At 41.8% G+C, this 26,742-nt stretch overlaps 1 protein-coding gene across 1 annotated transcript in view; it reads right to left on the reverse strand.

Moving 5' to 3' along the window:
- The window catches only part of AFF3 (ALF transcription elongation factor 3), a 294,827-nt gene that overhangs the window by 89,016 nt on the left and 179,069 nt on the right, over positions 1-26,742 (reverse strand). The window contains exon 9 of the mRNA XM_068395291.1: positions 7,674-7,725. Within this exon, the coding sequence (XP_068251392.1) occupies positions 7,674-7,725 (52 nt within the window). The remainder of the gene's footprint in view (positions 1-7,673; positions 7,726-26,742) is intronic.

A 26,742-nucleotide genomic window follows, 5' to 3' on the forward strand; every position in this document is an offset into this window, starting at 1 on the left:
GTCAGTGTTGTGCCACCGGCTTTACAAGATTTACTGGGCAGTCTGAAAGCTCAGAAATTAAAGTAGAATTTTTCTAAAAGCCCATATATGTGAAAATAGGGGAAATACAAGCCTGAATTCCCCAAATGGTGGTAACTCTGCCTAGGGAGGTGCTACATCAGTCGACTATGATGCATTTGCTGCTACTCAAGTATCTGCTCAGACTGTGCTAGGAAATAAAAAAGAAGATGGGGGATAACATCCTAAGTTGATTGAAATCAGTGGCTAAACTGCTGACTTCAGACGAGAGAGATTTCATCTTAGTTGCAGGAGAAATTGTAATAATGGTTCCCCAGTCCCTTTTTCTTAAATCCTGGTTTGGATAGATTGGCTGCTGGCTCTTTTTGCTTATTTCTCATCGTGTTCTAATATAGCTGCTACTCCCTTTATAATGTCCTTTTTTTATTCCAATTTATTTTCTTCATTAATTTCTTTTTTATTTCCTCAATCCCTTTCTCTTTTCGCGTTCCTTTTGTTTTCTGCCATGCTCTCAGCTGCCTCTTTCTCTGTTTCTGCTGTCATCCATCTCTGTGCGCCACATCTCCTTCACACAGCTCCTCATGCCGACACCACCCCAGCCCGAGCTGAATGGCCAAGGGGAGTGAAGTGAGCTTGACCTTCTGCCTTGCAGAAGGCAGCTCCTAGAGAGGCTGGGAGTCTGTGTTTGTATGCGTGCAAGAGTGCATGCATGCATGTGTGAGAGAGATACAGAGTCCCTACCGCGTTCCTCATTGCCTTCTGCTTCCCTTGCGCAGGGAAAGTCTGGGCTGATACTAAAAACACATAAGGTGAGAGGGATAGACAGGTACAGCGACATAAAAGTAACAGAGCAGGGTAAGCTAGCGTGTGCCCTGTGAGCTCCCGAATATGTCGGGGGTATGTTCTCCTGTTACAGCTTGTAATAGCTGCAATATTACAAACGACACTAATTTGTGCTCTAAATTATTTGTGACTGTTGGTTATTTAACGTTTCTCTTCCAGGCACGTTGGAATGAATTTGCTTGAAGGCAAACAGACGCTTTGTGGCCACACTTGAGCAGGGCGAAGGCTCGGACGCAGTGGCTGGCTTCAGCGAAGGCTCTCTGTGGCAGGAGGAGCGGCACGTGGGCTGATGGGCTCATGAGAGGCAGGGACAGGGGAAAGCCAGCTTGGAGATGTGGGACCTAATCCATTTTTACGCCCCAAATCAGCTGGCACTGCTGAATTGAGTGCATCGGGATATGTTCCCATGCCAGTCAAAACAGATGTTCATACAGTAATATCAGTTACAAAGGGGAAAAAAACCTAACCAAAGATTTCAAGAGGGTGGGGTTAAGGAAGGTACAGTACATACAGAGAGAAACTGTTAGGCTTGGAAAAAGGCGATACCAGTAGAAAAGGGCAGGCTTTGGAGATTTACTAGAGCTAAAACTTAGCTTAGTCACGGCATCCACATGAAGAGACAAGGAAGATGCCCTTGTATTTTAAGTTTATTTTCCAGTCTATTTTTAGAGGTTTGCTACTGAAGAGCCTGGAGATCAGAGTGCCATGTTTGAATTTCCCCAAATTTTGTGCACGTCCAAGAACCGAGCTGATCTCTAACCTTTTTCACTGTCATTCATGGTGGTGGCATTCAAATTTAGAGCTTGATCCTGCCTGCCAGTGCATGACAGACATTGAATCTGATTTTGTGAGATAGGCAGTGATGTGAGCCAAGTTTGGCAGGACAAGACTAAGCTCTTATTTTGTTTCATCTGACAGTTTCAGTAAGGCAATCTTGGTCTTCTTGTCATGCCTTGTGGAAGTGCAAATTTAGATGTCAGAGAGATTTTAAAATCAGAGCTGGCAAACCAAAAAAAAAGCTCATCTCAGCTGGCTTAAATCTTACTCTGGACTTTAGTTAAGTTGGACACCAAAAGGATTGCTTCTTTAATACACAGGAAATAATGGACTTATTTGAGTTAAGGAAGGCTGTTACAGTGGCTATTCCTCCAGTCTAAAAATGCATTCATGTTGTAGTGACAGAGGGCTGAGCAGAGCATTTGGATTAAGTACAAAACCACCTGAGGTTCCAGCCATTCTTTAGCCTAAAACTTAATTTTTCCACTTTTGCTTATCTCTGCTTTGTGCAGTTTTGACTGCAGTCAGACTCGCACGTGGCCAGACTTCATGAAATAAGTTTCCTGTGCTCAGTGGAGTGAGAAACTTCTCATCAGAAAGATTTTTTTTTTCCCCAAGTTTAACAGGGCACTTTTTGAGAGGGAAATTAATTTGCAGCTATGATGCAGGCACTGTGCTTTTTTTTTTTCCAGAGGTGAGTCTTCTCATCTCCTTTTTCACTCATTTTCCCTTCTGATCAAGCATCAAGTATTGCAGTGATGAAGAGGTGAATAAAAGGGAGCACAACACTAAAATGACTTGATGTGGTTAAAATATTTGGACATGGCATATGTGAACGCAATTAGCACTGCCTAAAAATAGTTCTAGTGATGAACAGGCCTATGCAGTGGCGTGTTATAATTTGCCCAATATGACTCTTGTCTCTAGATGTACCTGACTCTGCGCTCTGCTTGGCTGATCTTCGACTTCAGAGAGTGCTGTCCTAACAGAGGAAGCCTTATGGAAAGAAAGCTTGTAGCCACCTTGCCCCTTTTTCAATTTGTTTCAAAATTAATTACAGATTGCTTTGAATTAGCTGGAATATTACATTTCATATGCAGAAGTAGTGCTTATATAGACTCTACTAAAAATTATTCCTTCTGAAAGAAGGTGCATGTATGACCATTCATTTCAGGATATTTTTTAACTTTTTGTTGGTTGTTAGTCCATATCCAGAAGTGAGAGAGGAAAATGTCCTACACATTATTAAAAAGATTGTCTTTAAATGCATTCTTTCTCTCTTGTTTCTGGCTACTGTTAAAGAAATGAAGCATGATGTTATGACTTAAAAAAAGAAATAATTTTCTAATGCTATTTACGTAGGGACATGGCCACAGCAATTGCCATTGGCCACATAGATGGACTTTGTCCTGTCGCAACAACAGGATGGATTTGGCTGGTCCTAAATTCCTGTGCTGCAGACAATCCTGCCAGAAAGATGCATTTCCAATGCTGAGCCCTGGCATCCCTCAGCACATACATGATGAGGAGGAAACATAGGCACACATGTCCCCATTGGAGCTGTGGGTGCAACATGAATTAGCCTCAAGCTTTCTGGCTCAGCCACAGCCAGGGTGATACTGGAGCACGAATGGGTCCCCCGGGGCCAGCAGCCCACCCTGGCTGTCCCCAGGCTGCCGTGCACAGGGGGCAGCCCCGGGCACTGGGCTGGGTGGGCTGCCATCGCCCTGTGGGGCTCTGGCTGGCAAGCCAGACCAGGCTGCAGAGACTTTTATGTTACCATGCTGAAGCTGGTCCTGGTAAACTTTCTCGAGGCTGCTCTTCCCCTGAGGTCTCCTGTGAAGGGACATGACTTTCTGTTTGCCTTGGCTTGCCTGTGTAGGGGCCGGGTTTGCTCAGACCCTGCAGGGCCAGCCTGTCCCTGTCCCTTAAGGAGGGCAGCCACTCGCAGGCAAACGCTGCCTTCCCTCTTTCTTTGGTGCAGGGCACATGAGCAAAATTAATGAACCCAAGCAGATTGTTCGCTGCCTCCCTTGCACTGTGCACCGAGGATGTCTTCAGCCCCCGCATTTACCTGCTGCTGCAGAGGTATAGTCATACGATTATTAAAAAAAAAAAAAAAGTACTGAAGTTGGGTCTTTTGAGATACAGCAGGGGCTGGAGTGAAGAGCCATGTCCCCAGGAGTGTGTTCTGATCGCTTCTTCAACTTCTGTTTATACAATTTTACAAAATTTTGGCAGGAATCAAGAGCACATACCAGGGTGTTGGCTTTTATGAATCCCATGGGATGTGAAAGTCAAGCTGACTGAATGAACTTTGGTTACATATTCCAGACAAGCACAATGACTCTATTTATTCAGACTTGGCAGCCAGAATGCAGATTGACTCTGTGGGTAATAAATTTTCACAGCCACAAAACTTCAGCGGCAACCAACCTGATCCCGCGCAGAAGAAAATGCATACAAGGAAGCAGACTTGGGTTGCAAAAATACATTAGATTATTATTCCATGTATGCGTACCAGTCTGTTAATCTATTTGACTATTGATTGACATGAATTGCACAAATGATGCCAGGGATCTTTTTCCCCTTAAAGGAACTACTTTCTATTACAAAATTTTCATATTGTAAAAGGATAAGCAGGGGGGAAAAAAAGAGAATTGTTCATATTACAATTGACAATCTCCTTTTAATATTTCACCCAAGACTGATTTAAGTTATCCAGTGACCTCTGTGGAGAAGAGCAGGGTATTATAATGGGGACTGTTTCATGTGCTATGCCACACTTCAAGGAACCAAAAGGCAATAACCACTACAATTCACTACTCCGAACAATCTTAAGTACAATTTTGACATCTTCATGCTACAAAGCTTCAGATGCTTTCTGGGAGAGATGATGATGAAATTATTACTCTATGTGTTATAAATCAAAATGAATTGGCTCTTTAACTTGCAGATTTATGTTAACTACCTTGGTATCTGTTAATTGCATGCTCTTCAGATATTGATTGGGGATTAAAAAGTATATTTTCTTCAATCTGTGTGATATAAAATATGCCAACAGGAAATTTTCCCTCTGCATATTAGATCCTATGATCACTGCCTGTAAAATTAAAATGATCAGTTTAAATGGATAAACTATGCTCATTAAAGAGGAAAAATACATTTATGTAATTAAAATTAAGAGACTAATATGTGTGGATAATGTAATTACTGTGGGTGCACACACACTCAGCTCAAACCCAGCATCTTTTGCCTCTCCTGGGTCTGTGAATCTCGCTACCTTAATTGCTGGCACGGAGGGAAGGGTTGGGAATGCCTTGCCCGCTGTGGGTCCCAAAGCTCTTAATCATTTCTCTGTCTTGCATTTGGCCTCCCTTATCCATGGCTCACATTCCTTGGGTCAGTCACAGCCCTCCAAATGCCAGCCCTGGGAGCACAGGAGCACCTGTCCCCCTTTGCACCACTGCAGAAACTTTCCGTTCGCTGCTCAGTGATTTCAGATGCAAACACAAAATCTCCTCCGAAGTTTTCAAAGTCTTTCCCCTGAACTCCCCCATTTAGAAATTAGCAAAATGAAAAGCTTACCAGTTCTTGTACAGCTCACCTTCAGCTCTTTGAGAAACTGGACTACTTAAATGAGTCTGATATGGCTCAAAGATTAACTTATTACTTAAGGAATATCTGGGAATCACTCATGTACTGTTCCTATCCCTTCATCTTTGATTTCCCTCTTTCCTGTTCCCGAGCTCAGGAGGAGATCTGAGATTAAAGTAAAAGGAAACGGGTTGTCCCACTGACATTTAGACACAGATCCAGGTTGTAATCTGTGTATTTATTGGCAGAGGCAGTCTGTGTTAATTCTTTTTTGTGCCTATTTCCTGCTAGGTAGATGGAAACGGAGTGTTTTGTTTATCCAGCAGGCATATTTATTTAGGATTGTTCGTTAAGCAAACCTGCAGGTCTCAGCTGAGGTTCTGCAAAGCATTTCATATAGCAGGAGCCAGCCTGTACCTCCAGGAGATTTTTATCTGTACAGTCAAGTTAGAAAAAAACTTGACTAGGAAAGGGGACCAAATTACAAAGTAATTGCTGAAGGTTGCTCACACTAGGGCCCGTGACAATTAGAAGTGAGTAATGAGATCTCAGCTCTGCTCTTTGCTGTGCAGGTAGCAAACTGTCCTGGCTCTGCAGAGCTTGTTCGAGCACTGAGGCGAAAGACGCAGGCTACATCAGCTGTACCTTAAAGCTCTGGTTACTGAGCAAAGACCTTGCGTAGCACACATAATACTGAACAATACAAGTGCATGAAAGATATATGAGTTGTAAGTGGTAGTGCTAAACCAAAGGTACTATGTGTGCATGCCCAAACGGCAGTACTTTTCCACTGTCCCTTCTCCGCCTAAATCTACTAACATTCTTTTATTTCCTGCATGATATACACTTTCACATGTCTTCTTCTGCTTGATATGAAGCAAAACAGAATTTCAGCACTCATGCTCTACCAATCTGTTCCACACTGACATCCATCATGCAGGATCCCATCTCCCTCCTATCCAAAGGACAAACTATCGCTCCTGACCGCTGGCTCTCCCCTCCCCTACCACCCAGCCCCTCGCTGCAAGCACCACAGCATCTTGGTGTGCTATTGTTATTCTTCAGACATTCCTTCTGTCCCTCACTTTACTTTGCCCTATGCTGTCTATGCACCATATTTTAAACTATCTAGACAGGCAGAAAGGCTAATTAAATGTGAAGCGTTTCAGGATGAAATACATTAAACAAAAAGAAATTGTATAAATATGTAAATAATTGAATCTATATGTGCTGCATCTTCTTAACACCAAGAAGCTTTGCTCAAAATAGATGAAATAATGTTTCAGTATAAATATTAAAAGGTTTTGATTTACCTGTTGTTTGGAATGTATTGTAAAATAGAGACTTCTAATAACAAGACTTAAAGAAAACCCTGGAAGAGCTTCACGCCTACATACCTAGAATTATTGGTCTAAGATCCTGAATTTCAGAAGTCTAGATAGCTCCAGTTACCCTTGACTGAAATAATCACATTTGAAACTTATGTTATATCCAGGTCTGCATCCATCTGTGAGATGCAATCAGAGGCAGTACTGCCCTCATATACTCTGGTGAAGGCACGGGACATGCATTTTAGTGCAAGAAGGAAGAGAAGTGGCTCTTGAACTCTCGTCTCCAATCAAATCACCCATGCCAGTATACTGAGAAGGACAGAGCATGGCATAGCACTGCTTGGCAATGAGGCACTCGGCTGGCCATGGGAAAGTCAAGATCCATCCCTATTCTAGTAAGTACTTAATTATTTAGAGAAAACACAGCAATGTTTTATGGAAAAATTGGGAGACCCCCCCACCTCCAACAAAACCCAGCTCTCCTGATATGTGGAAAACTTTGGCTGACGTATCTGCTCCCAGTCAGGTAGTTTGGGGTCGTTAAAACCCAGGCAAGTGCCCTAATTGCTGTGTTATGGAGTGAATCAAATGCACAGCCAAGGCTTTCTCTCAGTTGTCCTTAGCTTTCTTAGCACGCATGGGCCATGCAGAGATGGATTGAAAACGCTTGCAGGAGAGGTGAGGGCTGGGGGGACGCCAGTGAGGCTCTAGGCAGGTAAGAGGGGAGCAGCCCAGTGGCTAATCCCTGGAGCCAGTTCGTGCTTGCAAGGTTTGGCCTCAACCCTTAATCCAGAATTCCTGTTTCTCCCCTCCTTGGCCGCTCTTTAAAATAAAACAAATTCAAATCAGGAGGAGACTGATACAAAAACCTTCTGGGTCACATCAGGGTAATAAATCAAGAGCACTGCAGACCGTTCCCCACCAATACAGCAGTTAGCACACGCGGGCTGGCTCCAAGCAGCAACATCTGCTACTCCAGTTACAGTACTGCCATGTATTTTGATAACCTTTATGTATGTTTTGAAAAAGCATTAGCAAAATATTTGCAGTAGCTCAGTCTCCACATGAAACATGTTACAAGTGAAATGTTAGTTGTCTAGTTCTTACCTGGTCATTCTCTTCTTCATCGCTGCTTAACTTGAGGTCATCTTCTAGCATTCTGGAAAGCAAGCAGGAGAATAAATTATAATTTACCAAAATGCTTTAATCTGCTATTTTTTCTGAGCTACTGTAAACATTTATAATTTAAATAGAGAGAAAATATATTTTATCCCAGTAACTCTGCAGATGTGACACTTGCTTTATAATTTTTTCTTATCCAGTTGCTAAAACTAACTTCTTAATTCTTTTCCTACTATCACCGCCTAAGAGAAAATGTTTACTAGAGTAATAATGGATTTTGCAAAGATTCTTGTTATTACAATCACTGACAAACAATTTTTATATGCTAAAAATAATATTTTTGATGCTGACAGGTCAGTAGTCTCTCTGAAAGGAAAATTTTGCTCCATTTGGCTTTGAGCTTACAAAACAGAAGTAGATATTTACACTGGCAGTACTGCAGCACAAAATAAGATTCAGTGATGTTTCCCAAAGGCCATTTTTGCTTTATTGCATGTTTGATGTAAAATTGACATTGACTGAAACAATTAAAACTAAAATATATTGTCTAAGTACACAAGAGTATTCACAAGGATTTCACTGTCATATAAACATAGAAAATAATGCATCTTTTCTAATGGAGATTTCATCCTCCCTTCCCATATCTTTTCCTCAACTTGCTTAAACTGGCTTACAAAGAAGAGGAGTTTGTTTTTACCTCTATGCATTTCTTTTACAAGCTAGGATTAAGTAACCAGCAGTTAAAGGAGTTGAAGAGGTGCAAAGATTTCCCCCAGTGCTTGAAAGGTCTTCAAGAATGGGACCTATTTTTAAAAAACGCCTCTGTAATAATAATAATAATTCAGAAAGTTGCTAAGTTTTCTTGCGTTCTGGGAAAAGAGAATCTGTAATTTTGTCTCACCTCCAGAAGAAAGCTTGGTGAGCAATTCAAACACATCCTGTGATGTGGGTGGTCCCTGGAGTGTAAATATATCAAGAAGACATATGTAGTAATTTCAAACCACCTCCTTGTACTTGTGCCTAGATCTTCCAAGGGTGTGCCTGAAAAGCATGACTCTTACACAGATGACATGGTGTGCCATGTCTTAAAAGATCACCGAGCCTAACTACCCTCTCCTCAGCTCCTCACTATACGTACAGTGCCTGCCTGTCCCTGCCATCGCAGCTGCTTCCCTATTTCCCCATGGCACCTTTCGGGGAATGTAGGTGTGTAAGAACAGGATCGGATGTCAGAGCAGAAACTCCCACTAGTTCATCTCTTACAGGATCTTGTCTTGCTTTTTTCCCACATTCCTTCTATTTGTGCCAAGATTTTGCTTCTGTGAAACCAACATATCAAATTCAGCAAAATATCATTGCAATGCAGACACCTCAAATATTTAGGACACCCATCGAGTTAGAGGGACTTGACAATCTCACAGCAGGACTTGCCCGTGTTTTATCCAGAAATATCTCCATAGGCAGGAAAAAGCTTGCCCTGCCATCTCCCAAGCCAGCAAAAATGCCGGTGGCCATATATTGATGCAGGCACCAGCCAAGCTAACAAGCCCTGCTAAGAAGTAGGCAAATGGGACAGGTATGAAGGACACAGGATATAGCTCCTAGGAGCCAAAACATGTCAGAGAGGCAAAGGTTCCTGTAAACATTGCAAGATCCACATTGGCTTTGGATCTCACCCCTTACAGGGATACAAACAATCTTATAATTGCTCATTTTTTTAGTTAGATATGTTTAGGGCATCCCTGAGAAAACAATGCTTGAAAATAGGAAGCTCAGATCTGGGACTGGGCACTGTGCAATTAAATGTGATGAAATCTGCACTGATAGTGATTTAACCAGAGAAAAGATGTGGTTGTTGTGTGAAAAGCAGAGCACCAGGGTGTCACTGCCTGCTGTCCCTTGAGTTTGAGTGTGTGAATTTCTGCTAGTGAGGTGGTAGTTAAATACATTATTTAAGATTTAGCAATTTAGCTCTTCTCCTAAACAGAAGTTGTAAAAAAAAAAGTGTACAATGAAATGTTCTAGGTAGCTCTATGTAATTATTAGTGTCCTGGCTTTTTGTATCAATATCAAAATATGTGTATTGTGAGTCTATGATTGGAAACAACTACGATGCTTCGAAGACTTTAGGTTTTATGAAGCTGTAAGTGGAGCTAAGGTGAGGCACCAGGAGTGCAAGCAGGAACCATCCACACAAAAGGAACAAGAAACCACAGTGCTGGCCCATCAACCTCTCCTTGCTTGTATGTTTTAGCCCATCTTTATTTTCCCTCTCTGTTTCTCATTGCAGAAGTGCTGCTCTCCAAGAAAAGCACTGCCTGCCCGGGACTTGTGGCCCCTTTTGGAACTACCGTCAGTGTACAAACAATCTCCTAATGCTGTGGATAGGAAAAAACAGGTCATCATAAAATGCTTGCATGCTTGCTTGCTTTTTTTTTCCCTAGAGTGGGATCTGGCCCACCTGATCCATGTTTTTATCACAAGGACGTATCAGGTTAAGACAGCTTGCCAATGTAGAGGTCTACCTTGTAAAGGCAGGAGCTGTTTTCCTACTGTGCAGGTATAACATCCGTGCCTAAAAGTCTTCACTGGTTCCCAGACTGCTTTCACTGTCAGATGAGGCCCTCAGCCTGATCTACAAAGCTACAGCCAGAGCACGACACACTGTCACACTGGACTTCAGCTTCACCCACCAGCAGTCCTGGAGAGTGAGGTTCCCTGGACACCAGGCAGCTCTTAAAGCCCAGGCTGAATCACATCCTGGGTGAGGAAGAGATATTTGTGTTAGAAGGACCCCAATTTGCAGTAAGCGTCTTAAGGAAGCTAGATCAATTTTGAGTCTGGATGCTTTTGAGGAACACGCCTCCTTGACAACGCATCTCCATCATGACAACTATGATGGTTACAAGAAAAAGTCCATAACTGGACCAGCAGACCCCACTTGAATAGCAGGAGTAGAGAAGGAAAATACTTTAAGCTTACAAGAGGCATTACATTGATTTGCAATTTATCTGAAAAGCACTTTGGTACAGATCCAGCACAGAATGAGCTTTGGTGAACCCGATGTTAGCAAAGCACTTCAGATCATGTTTAAATCAACCTCTGCTCAGGACTGAATTTCTTTACGTATTCTGGCAAACTAGTACAAGGATGAACAGGCAAACACATACAAGCTCATGTGCAAACACAGCCTTTTCAACACAGCCTATCTATAACTATTTTCTATAGCACCTTTTTCAAAATACGCAAGATCCAGGCCAGTAAGTAACATCGTCCATGGGCTCAAAGATTTTTCGAAATGGATTTGGCTTTGATGTAAAAAGACAAGTAAATATAACTTTGTAAACAAAAGCTAGGAAAATCACGCGGCACTCAAAGCGGCTCTGAAAAACGCACACCACCACTTAGGGCTCCTGCACTTGAAAAGAGTGCATACGGTCAGGAAGTTACTTTGCAGGACTTAATTACACGTTTTTAGTGAAATCTTTGCGAGGTCGCGGAGGCAGTGAAGGGTTGGAGGCTGGGGCGGGAGCACTCACTGCACTCTAATTAATGCATTTGTTCCTTTCTCTGCAAAGAACGTGACAGGTAGAGACGTAATGAAAGGAAATGAGGATGAGTTTGGGATGTTGAGAAATGCCTCAGCAGACCAGCTGCTTTCTTTCTCCAGTAACCAATTAAGGGGTTGCAGCCAGGGGTGCTGGGCCACTCAGTCACGGTGGGAAAGGAGGAGGGTGAGGGCTACTTACAGGGAATGGAAAATGGTCAGAAAGTCTTCTAGAGGGCATCAATATCCAATATCTGCCAATACCAATGTGACTGTGTGTCCAAATCTCCTACATAGCTTATTGGAAAGCCTGACCTCTTTCATCTAGGGGCTGCTCACTGCGTTGGTTCAGTAGTCGACCAGGGTGGAGTGACCACGTGGGGCACTGCAGAGGGACCCTGTGGGTCTCCTGCTCTTCCCAGCAAGTGGAAGGGCCAGGAGATGCTCCCGGACAAAGGTAGCTGGGGTTTGGGATGGGACACCATCGCAGGCTGCCTGGGAACCACCTTGCTGAAAGGCAATGGTCAAGTCAAGATGTGCAGCTTCACTGGTTTTTCTGTCTGTCTTTTTTCCTGATTTATTGTTACTGGAAAGTCAAGTCCCAAGCAACAATTATCTTCAGCCACAGCCAGAGTCCAGGGGATAGCAGGAAGACATCTAGTTTCCCCTCCAGGAAGTAACATCAAAGTAACAGCAAGTTTCAAGTGTGAGGCTAGAGCCAGGGCCCAGGTCAAAGATTTTTGGGTTTGAAAGCTGGAGGAGAAGGAACTGCTGGGGAAGGATATGTCGATGGTGTGGTGTCTGGGGCAGATGGTCTTCAATGGCCAGCTGGGAATCAGTTGCAACTTTTAATGTCTGGAGTCAGTCTGCGACCCTTCCAGCATAGCCCCACTTAGGAGGATATCTATTTTCTTCTAAGGTGAAGACATGACTTCACCCAGGAGTTAAACTTCACATCTGTTGGTGCACACGAAAGAAGCAGCAGGCATCACACCTTGCGTCTTACTTCAACCTCTGATACATTTCACATTCCTTGGCCTAATGAATTCTTTCCTTCCCCCCTGCAAATTACTTATTGAGGCATAAAACTCTCAGAAAATGCCTGTGTGGTTCTGTTTTGTGATTAAAAAGATTCCCTTTTGGCACATAAATCAAAGGACAAGAGAAGAGGCCCTGAAGATTTTCAAGAGAGGCTATGAAAATGAGGGGCAAAACCCTCCTTGTGTCCCTCTGGTGGTCTAAGCTACTATACGTGGTATGGTCTTCATGGTAATTTTGATAATTAGACTAAAAAAAAGATCGAAATGGGAAAGGAAAAATATTGATACTAATTAAATCATTAACACTAATGCTTTAGGAGAGAACATGCCAATTGTTTGCAAGCCTGGGGCACAAATGTATGTATGTTGCAATTCTCATTTAAATAACTTCAGAAGTCACCATCTTTGCAATTTGTGAAAGGTCGCATGAATGTGTTAATCCGATCAAGTATATTGTTCCATTTTAATGCTAGGCAGCATCCCAGTCCGAATACTGTGTTTATTAAGGACTTTTGTGATTTCTGCTCATTATATTGGAAAGGAACTTCAGTAGCGGAAAAATACTTTGATTTTAGCTGAAGATGAACCCCACAAAGCAAAAAGTTGTGATGAAATATGAAAATCAGATAACTAAGCACTCATTCGAGTTTATGCCACTGCAATGTTTCATGTGAATGAGACTGTTTTTGGAAAATTATCTTATTTTTTAATGCATAATATTGACATTTTATTTTGTTTCCCATAAATGAATAGTGACCTTTCAAGAACTGGTCATTAGTTTCAATACTACCAGAAACCCAGAAGAAAATAGCTATTATTCTAAGTAGCAGTATGGTAGAAGGGTCTCAGACTGACTCCAGATATTTAAAGGCACAACTGATGTGCTGATATAGAGAGAAGAAAAGTATTGCTTCACGTTGTAGGAAAACAAAACAAAACCTGCCTGGAGGCACAATGCTGTGTAAGACCTTTAACTCTTGTTTTCAGTAAACTGAGAGAGAATGCCAGGTGGGAATCTGCCGTTCCTATCCAGACTGTGCCCTTACGTTACTGGGATTATTTCAGCTATGAGTGCTCACGTACATAATATCACTTTAAGCTCCAATAAGACAAATGTACCTTCAGTTTTTGTTGCTTTTGAAAAGAGAAAGGCAAGCAAAAATATGCCTGGTAAGAAGTACGGAGAATTCATAAGAAATAGATGAACACGTTTCTTTCCTTAAAAAAAAAAAAAGAAAAAAAAAAGGGAAACTAATGTTGTTGCTATTATCGTGGTTACCCGCACATAACAGATGGCCAGTTGTATTTGCTACTTACCTGCAGCCAAAACAGGTATTTCAAATATCTTTGTTTACTAATCCTAAATACAGGAGTAGCTGTTTCTATGCAGTAGTAAATTTTAATTAATTAGATTCTAATCGCTGAAGTTATTTTTCACTTTAGTGCTATAACTGATGCAAATGTTTCACTTTAAAAAAGGTCATGCATTTATATTATCTGAAAAGTAGTATCTATTTGTGTTTTATACAAAATAACGTCAAAAGCTTACGGGTTGAGGTAAACAACTAGATCAAGAGGGTATTTTATAAATATTGTAATAGAGCTTTCAACAGGCTTGTAATACCTATGCAAGCATCACTTGCAACATCTAAAATTCACTCTGAATATACGACATTTAAGTTGTAAAAACCCTCAACAAACAGTTTGTGCAAGTTCTGCTACACAGAAACATGTAGGAAAACACGATTATAGAGAATACTGTCAAATCTAATTAAAAACAGAGGAAGAAGGCCAGTAAAATCAGGCTGGTGAAATATTAATGTACTTAATGCTGGAATGAGGCATATATATCAATGTGAGATTTAATTCCAGAGTGTAGAATTTAAATGCCTGAAAAACGAACTCAGTCTATAGAAATAGAATTAGCAATTCCAATAAAAAATAGATGCTCTGAAGGAGAAGTTTTCTGTCCTTGGCTTGAATCCATCTAGGCTGGTCTACACAGCTCTCCAAAACCATTTAAACCAGCTAAATGCTCTGCTAAATTCCCATTACGCTGAGCGTCTCATTAGAAATTCAAGGCAGTCCTCTCCGAGTCATACAGCCATTTCTCCTATGAGCAGAAGTTGAAATAAGGTTTCCTCCGCAGCAGCTGCCCCGGTGAGCGACTGTGTTCGCCCCGGTGATGTTTTCCCCCTTTAAAGAAAGGGAGAACAAATGCGATTGAATCATATCCTGAATTTTCTAACTCCTTGGCAAGGTGGCAAGGAAAGTGCCACACAGTCCACAGTGCTTCCCTGAGAATGGCATTTGGGCAGAAGGACCCAGACTACCTCCTTAAAAATGCGAGAAATTCTTCATAAAAGCAGGGAAATGAATCCCTGTGAGCCCACACCTTGAACAAGGAACCCACCTAAAAATGCATGAATACTCAGAGAGAGGGAAAAGTGATGAGCGACGTACTGGCAGCTCACGCCTAAGCACCAGCCTAAGTAGTCCAATCACTCTGAGGACTTACCAAAGTTTCATAGCTAATCACGCTCTGTGTGACAAGAGGAAATACATTTGGGGAATAAAAGTTTTGAATGCGCTGCTCGCAATTTTCCAATCCATTTCTTGCGTCCCTGCCCCTGTTCCCCCACAGGCTCTCTGCCTGTGATTAGCAGTTATTTACTAACTCTCCTTCTGATTTCCTAGCAATTGCTGATGCTGCCATCTACAAAATATTCATTTCAAATACGAAATGAAATAAGAGTGCGTGAACTGCGCTACTGCCTTGTGTGTCAGCCATCGTGGCAGAAATCTTCGGGAATTTAATGTGTCTGAGACAGAACTGCCACTGCCAAGTCTCCCCACTGAAGGTGAAGCATCTGATTTTGTACTCGGTGATTATTTCCTTACAAATAGCCTCTTTCTGCCTAATCCCCAGCATTACAAGCATCTGTCCTCATGCTGGAGTCATCATCCCACACATTTTTATTCTCGTGCTCCCTTGCAGATGACTGCAGTCATCTGTAGAATGCTGACCGTTCATTTAGCAACATTCATACCCAAGGCTGCGGTGGTGTTTATCCCTATCTTGCTGGTCGGGCGAGGGAAATGAGATCATTCAGGCTAGAGGTTCTCAAACTTTGCTGCGCCGAAATGAGAAGTGTCTTGGATGATCAAAGCGATGGGGAAAGTGGCAGCCCCATGTCCCTCTGTGATGCCCTGGACCCTGCCCTGCACTCATGCCATCTCTCTGTGCCAGGGCATCCTGCTGATGCTGACTCCCAGCTGCCTGCTCACCTCCATCTCTCAAGCATTTTCAGAGTCGCAGCTTCCCAAGTTAGAGTCCTCACTTAGAAACACAGTCAGGAGGACTTTCCTCGTTTGGGATACACACCTTCAGGTTGGTTTCTTTCAAGCCTCCTTTGTTTAAGTGAGGCTGACTTAGTAAATTATTCAGACTATTTGATAACCTGCTCCATCCTCACTGTCTTTCTCTGTCATCCTCCACAAAGTTTTCCCATCAGTGAATATACTTTCCTACCATATCCTAGCTAGCAACGCTGGGTCTCCTACTCATCCCTGTACAGCTGCTCACAAACATGCCCCTTTGGCCAGGAGCCCTCACTGGCATGACCTTCAGAACTGCTTAAAGCTAAGATATTTGTAATTTGCACTTAATTGATATTGTATGCAACACATTTTTAAAGCCTTACGGAAGTCTATTACAGCTTCATCAGTAACTTGATCAACCAAAGTTGCCAGCTCCTCACAGAATGAAATCAACTTCGGTTGGTAAGAACTTACTTTTTTTTCCTTGAAAGTAAAACATCGAATGCTAATCATTATGCTCTTATCCTTCAGTTCCTTAGTGGTATTAAAGGAACCCTGTTTGGGCTCCCACCAAACTTTCTGTGCAGTAGTAGGTATCAGGCAACCTGTCCTTAAACTTTCTTCCTTGGCCTTTTGGCGTATTGCACAGCATTAGCTGTCTCCTGGGCTTTACCCCTCATTTCAAGGTACTTCACAAATGACCCTCAGATTTTGCTAGCCAGTGGCCTGCATGGCTCTAAGGTAGCACGGAAGATCTGAGGCTTATGGATACTTGTATCTAGGGTAACTAAATTTGAATAATTTATTCTCTCTAGACACTGTTCAGCTTCCTGACTGTCTATTAGGCACGCTGCTTTTTCTCATATAAAAATATATTTATCGACTCTAGTATTATTAACAGCTTTAATATTTCCAGCCAATAAGGGGCTCTTGCTAGATTTTTTTATTTGTTGTTCTTTATATACTTTAAGAAAACCTTTATTCTCATTGTCCTTGAACTTTCTTCTGGTATACTCCACTCCTTTTATCCATCTTCAGCATTTTATAACTTCTCTTTTAGATTGATTGTTATATTCCCCTTTCATGTTACATGTATTTTATATTTCATCTCTATTGCACAGATTGCTTTTTCATTTCTAATTGCTACTTTTACTTCACCACTGAAGCTGAGCTAGCTTTCAGCAAAGTTTGTTTTTTCCTTGAGTGTGGAAATGCAACCTTTTGCTAACCTAACAAGCTCTGCTTAAAAAAATCCAAACTTCCTTGTTTCTACGTTCTTCTACCCCTTCAATTTCTGATCAACAATTCCTTCCACTTTGGGACACCAACCTTTCCTTGTTGGGACTGTCCTTTATTGGTCCAGCTTGGATGTAATAAAATCATGATCTAGTTCCCAGGCAACCATGTGCTTCCCATCCAGTGACTGATGTATCTTCATTCAAAGCAGGGGTGAGCATGTATGGTCAAATGTCCTCAGTCCTAGAAAAGTGCCACAAAGACCATCCACAACCTTTATTTTAATTTAATGGTCGGCCATGCTGGTCCTCTGGTGATACCTTCAAAACTAAGACCTCTGCTATCCACCTGATGAATCTGCCTTTGCTTTACAGATTGGTGCCAACGGAGAAGCTCTGTCCCCTCCTGTAACTGGAGTTGATATTCAATTATATTCTGGCTCTGGGATAAAGAAAAAGATTATTTGATATCCCCAGCTGGAGCATTTCATGTCAATAAAGGCTACACGAGGGGACAAACAGACTAATTTGGTCCCTCCTGATGGCACATGCCTGACAGGCAGATACAGAATATATTCTGTTGCAGAATATATATATATGGCACTGAGTGGTGCAATAGGAACATATGGGAACTATACCTCCTCCATAACCTTATGAGCTCCAGGCAGTAGAAGCACGGCTGTGAAAAACACACCAGGACCCCCAAAGTTTTCAGCATTTCCTTTTAAATACTTTTCCTAGCCATTTCCTGGAAAGCCACTATATGTATTTTACTCAGTCCCGTCTGTAATACTTATAGCTTCATTTAGTTTTAATATAGTTATAAATGGGCTGTAGCAGCTTGCTTCTTTTAATAACTAAGTAAATGAAACCCTGTCTGTAATAATAAATGAGCCATCCATCTGGGAGGCCTCCAGTAAAAATTTCAACAGGTATTTATTGCTCCTTTATGTAAACAGTACTCTGGACAATACAAGTGATTATACTCTCTGACAGCCCAGTCAGGAAGGAGACAGTATAGTTTTGGATGAGGTTCCAAAACGTACACACAGAATTTACAAGTTTATTTGACTAGATAGAGACAAAATGATTAAAACAAGCAAATAAACAGACAAGAACCCAGTTTGCTACTGTGAAAGTCAGCGTGTCATTTCATTTGAGGATATGGGCTGTGAGAATAAAATATAGAAAATTGACAGGTCCGTGGTGCAACAGACTTCTCACAATCCCAGATGCTTCACAGACCCTCCTCAAACAAAACCAACCCCCCCGCCCCGCAGATGTGGAAGGAGTTTCACTGTAAAATCAACATTCTATAGAGACTTTAAAATATATTGTGCCCTCGTAGGTTCTCAAGGTAAGGAAATGCAGTGCCTCGGGAGTTCACCCATGGACACTGTTGCTCACACACTGGAAAGGGCAATAACATGACACTTTTTCAATAATGAAATTTTAATTAAAAAAAAAAAAATCTCATTGCCAAAATCATCTTCATATCACTATTATATTCCGCTTCCTAATTACATACCATTACATTCTGCTATTGTTGAAATAATAAAATGTCAGAATATATTGTCAAATAATTAATTCAGTGTGTGGCAAGAGAAAAAAAAAAAAAAAAGAAACAAGGGGCAGAAAGACCTGAAAGCTCATGTATGGCCAGAGCGATATGCCATCACTTGATGCTGAGGAGTGGGCTGTAGAGTTCTGTGCATTAAATTTGTAGGGGCTGCTGTGATTTTTGTCAAAATTCCCAGCCCTCCAGTTTCTGCAGGAATGGGCTTAAACCTCTCCCATAACAAATTTCTCAGTGCCTTTTGTTTACAGCTGAGCTAGGCACTGAGAAAAACACATTTTTTTTCTTTACAAGACAGACTACAAAAGGAAACCAAAGCTCTCGGCCAAAACGCCAGGCAGCATTCTGCCCCATGGGGCGAATATATCGCTGCTCGTTAGGGAGACCTGCACCCTGTATGATTGGCTCAGAGAAAGGGGTAGTGCTGCTCCCGAAGGGGCTATCTCCGTGGCCAGGGCATTTCCAACATTTTAACTGAGCTCAGCATGCTAACAAACTTATTAGGAGATGGGCCATTAGTGATAGTATTCTCTTTTCTCCTCTGCTTTTGTTGTCATCACAGGATGCTGAAAGGAGAGAATTTAATCCCAATGGGGCAGACATCTCCAAATTGATCACAGTCCCACCAAAACACAGGAGGAGTTGTCAGGTTTTCCTGAGGATGGGCTGAAGGAGTGAAAGGGCTGCTCAGGCAGGGCCAGGGCTCAGGGCACAGGCGCTGCAGGGGCAGGGGGTGCTGGAGGCAGGTGCTGGCACCTGGGGCCAGCACGTGGCTGTGGGCTTTGCTGCTGGGGGGGAGAAAAACGCGTGCAATCTGGGGGAGCAGTGGTCAGATAATTCCTTTGCTTCACACAGAGATGCACTGAAGAGATGGTTGCTCACGTGGGAACCTGTTAATTCAAAATGCATTTTGCAGCTCTGGTCGAGCTGTGCTCTTGGCTTGTCCGTGGGCTTCCTGGCACAGACAGTCAGCTGCCCTGGGTCTGATGGCACCAAACACTGCTGGCCTGCTCATTTCAATTCAAGATAACCCCTTCTAGGAGTCAAAACGGGAAAATCCTCTTCCTTAGAAATAATCTGTTTTGGACATTGCAGCAGGGGAAGGGCTTTACTCCCAGCATTCAGATCCTGCACGTGCTGTGCAGAAATACACCACCTGGACTGCAACAGATATCTCTATTAAAAAAAAAGAATGTGTATTTTTTGTTTGAAAACACTTTTTGGACAAAATTATGAAGTTAGCTCTCAAATAGTAAACCACGCTATATCTCCTTTCTAATGTCTCTTTTTAAATATACACCTGGGAACAACTCTCATAACTCACTCGACACACACTATCTTATGAGTTATAGGTCAGTCTTCTACGCACAGAGTGTGTGTCACACTTGTACACACCGTTATGAATTTTCCATCCCTCGTCACTCATCTTGTGTCAGAATATCTATTACAAACCCATGTTTGCAAGAAGGGCTTCTACTTTCCCCTTTCATTTTAACACTGCTCTTAAATTTTCTCCTGGACACCAGCTTGGCATGCTGGCATCACCACGCTGGCAGTTTCTAAGAAAAAGACATATTCAAAAATCATGTGTCAGGGCCAGAATATCACTTCCAAAGAAATATCATTTTTTAACTAATAAGAGGAGTGTATAAAAATGAATTAGATACAATTGTATTCTGATTGCCAAATTTTACCACCCAGCTGCTAACTACGACAACCATCTTGTAAAAAATAATAATCTGGAAGTCTAAATGATGTCTGATAATGCTTTCTGCCATCTTAAATCTTTGGAAATGTTGAGTCATCTTGAGAAAAATGTCGACAATCATTTTTCACAAAGGCTCGAGTGTGGACGAGGCTCTAACTAGAGTGTTGTGTGAGGGATTTAGAGATGAGGGGAATTTTCTGACAAATAGTTCAGCCATCAAGAACAGTGTAAGGAGTGGCCAAAATGCTTGACAGTTGCTAGATTTGAGAAATGTTTTTCTCTAAATACCTAAAAAAGTTTGATTTCTATGTAAAATGATTAATTTCAACATTTCTGAAATGCTATGCTTTCATTTTCTTCTTTCAAAAACATTATTCCGAAATATGCTTGTAACTAGTGCTGTAATAAGGCTGCCCAAGTGCTTTCTGGTGAGAGGTATGCTAAATGAAACAATTAGCCCTGAATGCATTTTTTTCATCTTGCTGAGAAAAAGAATGCAACTAATTTTTTTTTAGTTGACCCATACGATTTTTATTGTATCAAACAAAATGTCAATTACCCATGTTGACTCAGAAGTTGATTTAATTCAGTTTGCAAAGTATTCAGACTAGCCTTGGTTTGAGTTTCATCTACATCCACAAAACATACTGGTTTCTTTCATTTTTTTCCCGCTTACTGGCTGTTAATTGAAGCTGTCTGTGAAAAATTTTTACTGTCATCAGCTGTCAGCCTGCCATCCATAGGAGCAAACTTCTATACCACAGCAGTGTTGCAAGAGGTTCGAACCAAGTGTGCAGGAAATGGATTCTCAGATTGTTAGGTGACTGAAATTCAAGGTGTTGTTTTTTTTCAAAATCAGATTGGAATTAAGGCCACTTCCTCAAATCTCCTCCATTACACAGCTAGTTGGTTGGTTTATATGTTTGAAATTTATAATTATCTGATACTTGAGTTCCCAGGAACAGAATTCTACATAGTAGGTAGATCCTACAGGATCTACACCATCTACCTTTGAAAAAATGGCTTTAAGTGTTATTTAACTTGTTATTATTTGATGTCCAATCCAAACAATCATTATTATTTCAGAAGTACTTTTGGGTGTGGAAAAAAAATGTATTATATCCTTCCATGGCAAGCATGCAGTACTTAATATTGACAGAGCTGTGGGTAATTACCTGTTTGACATTTAAGTAAGAATAAACCCTACAGATAATAACATGCTAATTTCGTACAATTGCAAATAATTTTTAAGCAAATATTGTGTCTATATTATGCAATATATATTTAAAAAGTCATAAATATGAGGCATGACACAAATTCTAAAGAATTCAATTTAGTAGTAACAATGTTAATGGTCAAAAGTGGATTTCCTGAACTAAATATATTGGGTTAGTTTTATCATTAGTGTCATTTTAATAAACGCATTATCATCAGCAATTAATTTAGCCCACTATATTACCTTCAAATCAAATGATTTTTTTACTGATACCAGAAAACACTTCAGTTGCACATGGTTTATCAGGCACTTAAATATTTCATCAGATAGCTGATGAAAAAACTGAATAAAATAGGCAAAAATGTAGAAGACTGACAATAAAGACCTTTGAAATATGTAAATAACTTTCCAGAAGTTATATTAACCTTTAGACTATCTCCAGCAGAGTCTTTATTAGTCTAAAGAAATCATTCTGTATTTTCCAGTGTACTATTATACTCACACTAACAGCTGAAAATTTTTTACTCTTCAAAAGATGCAGCAAACAGCCCCCACTACGTATTTTTATAAATGTCTCATTCTTGAAGTCTATATGCAATGTAAAGCAGTGCCAGGGAAGAATCAGGAGTGAACGAAAGGTCTGCCAGAATTTTCTTATCGATACTTTCTCCAACTCTTCCTTATCGCTGAACACCAGAGAAAAAGGACTTACTCTCCTTATTACCAGGATCATTAACTAGTATGAAATAGGACCCACCCTATCAAGACAGGTAGCAACTTATTATTGGGCTGTATTCTATCACACTATTTTCTAGTGAAAGATCTCTGTGCAAGTACATTTCCCAACACTCTCTGAGGTCGAAAGTGAACAAACCCATGATTATTCTCATTCAGTGGGAAAGAGGAAACTGAGACAAAGAGATTTAGTGTTGTTTCCAAAATCCCACTGTTCAATCAGATCCAGAACTGGGGAAGGAAACTCCAGGTCCCGACTGAGAACCCATCAGCATTGCTTCAGATGTACCTGTGACCCGATGTCTTATGCTGTTCAGACTCTACTTCACCTTCGGAGCCTGCGCTAGGAGGAAATTCTAAGTGAAAGAAGGACGAAGACAAGGTGGGAAAGTGAAGAGGTGCCGAAACGGTATCTTTCTATGTACAACAATATCTCTTCTATCACAGCACAGCAGAGTTACTGAAGCAGAACATGTCAACATGTAAGAGTCTGTAATTCTCTGGCAATATGCATTCCCACTTAAAATGGGGCAAGCAGGTTTTACATAAAAAATGCATTTATTCATCTGTAAAATGTTACAAATAAAAAATAAAATTGGACTAGACGATTTGAATTTCTTCCAGAAGAACCCATAACATTTGACCTATTTTGGTGTTTTAAATCAAAATTTGATTATTTTAAGCTATGTGTGAGAGATCATTCATTCCTAACAAGGATTTGTTATATTGCTTGTTTAGAGTAGGATTAAATAAACTTTTGTCATGCTGAGACTGCTAACTCTTGACGTTCTTTTCTGCTATGCTCATGTAGTTAACTCCTAACAGTCTTCAGTTTGGGCTGCAACTGCTCCTTCCATTTGTTCTTGTGAGATCTGAAACCGCACTCAGAAGTGCCCTTTAAATACTTGGGTTTTGGTGGAGATTCTCCCCCATCCATGTAAAAGTCACGACAATTTTCTGCTAATTATTCTCACAGGATACTAAAAAATACATTTCAGCAGATGTATGGAGCAACGGCGGATAGACGCCTTCTGCACCCGTGCTTGGGGCTGTGGGGGCTGTGCGTGGGGTGCTGACCGCAGCTGGGGTGATGGTGCCTGACCGCCTGTCAGCCGGGGCCGGGGTCCACTGCTGGCACGGTGCTCTGTGCGGGGACTGGACAGGCAAGCAGGCACACCCCAAATCAGCCAAAGCTGAGCGCCGTGCTGAGGTGTGCCCTTCATCATAATGAGAAGGGGTGGGTGAAAATTGGCTTGGAGAGGTGCCTGTGCCCTCTGGGTTGCTCTGGAGTCCAGTGGCTTGGGGACGAGGGGCAGCGGTGCCCACAGCTTGCAGCAGCCACCCTGGCTGGGTCTTGGGGCTACTTTGGTTCCTGGTACAGCTGAAATACCAAGTATGGAGACTTCTCCCCGGAGCCCCAGTTCTGAGGCTGATGAAGGCGTAAATGGGTCTGAGTGCAGGTGCCCTTCTCCAGCTGCTTGCAGCTTGGGGTCCATCCCTGAGGAATGCTGGGATGGTGCTTGGAGCTGGGGCAAGGGACACAGTCACACATGGCCCAAAGAGTCATGAGTGTGAGTCAACCACATTGGGGGCTTGAAAATGCTGAAGACCTGGGTGAAAGTACACTGAAATGAACACCTAGCTATTTAACAACAAACATGGGTATTTAGGACTGAAACCCAGGCCATAACCCTGTTTTGGAGGTTCACGCACAACATGAGCCTCTCAGGAGCAGGGCTGTCCCACAGCTTTGCTCTGACATCGCTCCTGAGGCATGAACACCCTCTGAAACCCGACATCAAAAGAGGTAGGTGAGAAGGGGCTGGCACACTCCACAGGGCATCACCCATACACGCTGGCAGAGCGACAGCAGCCACGCTGGTGCCAAGCTGCTCACCATCCTCCAAGGACTGTGCCTCATCTGCTGTGTGAAGATCAAAACCCAGTAAGTAATAAGAGGGAAAGTACTATTGAGAGCACACTTTGTGTTGTTAATTTTAGCATCTTCGGTGCTCTTCGAAGACGGTGATGCTGTATTGCATTAGCTCCCTGTACATGCAATGAATGGGAGCTACATACTGTGAGCATTATAATGTCAACCTCGAAGAGATTTAGGGAGAAAAAAAAAAGAATTATACACACTGAAAAATAAATATATGCAGCCTGGGACATTCAGGTATGTCTCTTCTTTACAATGCTGATTAATGTTGCATCAAATCACAATAAAAATAGCCCCTAAGGCTCATTTTCCTATTTGTAAAAGGGTAGTAATGATTAGCTTACCAATGTTCGTAGCAGGCTTTAAGGGGTGTGTGTGTGTTCAAAAGAAATACTAATGACCTGAGGAGGTCATTAGTTTGGGGATATTCTGCTGGACTGGCACCAAATCTCCTGTGACACTTTCTGCCTAACAAATCATATAGCAAAGAGTGGACTTTCATCTGCATGAGCTTCAGGCATATTTGAAATTACTTAAATGAATGTAATGGCAAAGTAATTTTATTCCACTGTTTTATAGCAGTTTCCATGCTCTGCCAAAGGCAAGACCGGGAGCCCTTGAAGGACAGGAGGTTGCTGAGAGGGTTATGTTTTGTCAGGTCTTCTCCACTTTTCTGCACCAGAGGACTCACATCATCTCAGCAAACACCCCATCACACAAGACCACCACCCCAAGCCCCACCACCAGGCAGCAAACCTCTAATTTATACCACTGGCACTCAGTCTCAGCACCTGATGAGGTGCTAACTATAGCAGGTCTGTGTGACATGACTATAGTCCTAGAGGTAATTTCCTACACCTTATTACCACATAATAATGGCCTCTTAACAACCAGGCTAATCAAGAATTAATGAGGCACTAAAACATTTTAGGGAACAATGAAGGATTTAAAAATTTCTCTTATGTGTTTTATTTAAAAAGCAATTCATTTAACAGTTACTGCCCTTACTTTGGAGTCATATAAAAAGTCTTGGTACTTATCAAATGTATCAGCTGAAAGGTTTTATTAATTTATCAGTTATTTACTTATGTGGGGCTGCGCATAACCACAGAACTGAAGGAAACCTAAAGGGAGCAGAACCAGATTTGGGCCCCGTCCACCTCCCTCACATCCATCTGTCCGTCTGTTCAGGCGCTCCCCTGCTCTCACACGGGAAGCCTGTTTGTCTGACGGTGAAATGCAACACCAAAAATAGAATGAAGTCAGCCCAAATTAACATGACTGCCAAAAGGGGATTTTGCATTATCTCTGGAAAGCTAGGACTGTCTTTTTTTTTTTTTTTCCAGGAAGGGAGGGTGCACTTTAATGGGGGAGCCATCCTTGATGGAAATGTTTGAGAAATTCAGAGTGAAGTAAGTGGGAAAAAAAAGTAGGGATAATTTACACTAATAAAGGATTTCATATCAGTGACTCAACACTGAATTAAAGCCTGAAAATATGTGCCCTTACCATCAGCCTGGAAGGGATAATCAAAACAAACACATTCAAATTTGACTTATTTTTTAAAACTTCCTTCTCTGGTGAAAGGGTGGGGGATATATCATAGTCTGCTGAGAAAATCCCCCAAAATATTGTTCTGTGACAGATAACTGTTATGATTATTAATTCCACTGCTGACATTGAAATTAAACTGATTCCCAACATAATGGATGAGTAAATAGCACATCAGGAATTCTCAAATGCTTCCACATTTCCTATGCAATCAAAAAAAAGAACTCCCTCATTAAATAATACACTGACAGAAAAGGCAATTTGATTAAATAAACCTATCTGCCAATCATGCTGAAAGTTATAAAAGGAAAGTGTTTTGTAGCTAAGTAAAACTTTTATCCATATTAATCTATCTCTCTCTTTTTGTGATTCTTAAAAGTAACGGAAAACTATGTGCCCCAAAAGAAGAGTGGGGCAATACCTGGGCACCTGACAAAGGAGTTAAAAGTTAGTCTTCAGCTCAGTGATTTACCATGAAGCAAAGATGACATGATGGAGGAATCAAGGGACAAAGGACAGAGCAGCAGGCAACGAGGCATATGAACTAATCCAGGAACCCGAGCTGCAGTGGTATATTTGTGTATCTCTTGTTACATATATCCCTTTATTTCTTTTCTGGTTTTCAGGAGACATGGGGACACATTTTGTGGGGCAAAAGTGGAAAAGGGGGGTGCCAGCAGAGGTGAAAAGCAAGGAGAAATGAGGCTGCAGGTGATGAACCTGACAAAACCAAGGATGGGACAGTAGGAGAGCAGCAGAAAGTATGCAGCAAGAAAGAAAAAGGAAGGAAAGAAAAGTAGAAGTGGTGGTGGATGGCATGGGATGGACAGCACGTAACAAGACAGGGAAAGAGAAATCAGAAATCACCCTGTGCATAGGGTCCTAGGTGCCTGAGGATACCCGGAGAGCGGGCAGGGATGAGGGGCTGCAGAGGTGCTCCCCAGGGTTTGTGCTACCAGGCTCCCCTCCACCCCATCCACAGAGCCCCCACTAGCAAAGCAGCAAATGCATATTCTCCTGTAGCAGCAAATGAGGCCACACATTACCCAGCTGCATTCCAACAATGGTGGGGTTAATTCTTCATGCTATTTAATTTCACCAACTGTGTGGGCTGGGGAGAGGGGAAGAGTTGTGTAACACAGCGTGATGGGTGGAAAGTCTCCCAACGTCACTGTGTCTGGTGTCC

This window comes from Nyctibius grandis, chromosome 2 (genome assembly GCF_013368605.1).
Source record: "Nyctibius grandis isolate bNycGra1 chromosome 2, bNycGra1.pri, whole genome shotgun sequence".
Taxonomy (NCBI): domain Eukaryota; kingdom Metazoa; phylum Chordata; class Aves; order Nyctibiiformes; family Nyctibiidae; genus Nyctibius; species Nyctibius grandis.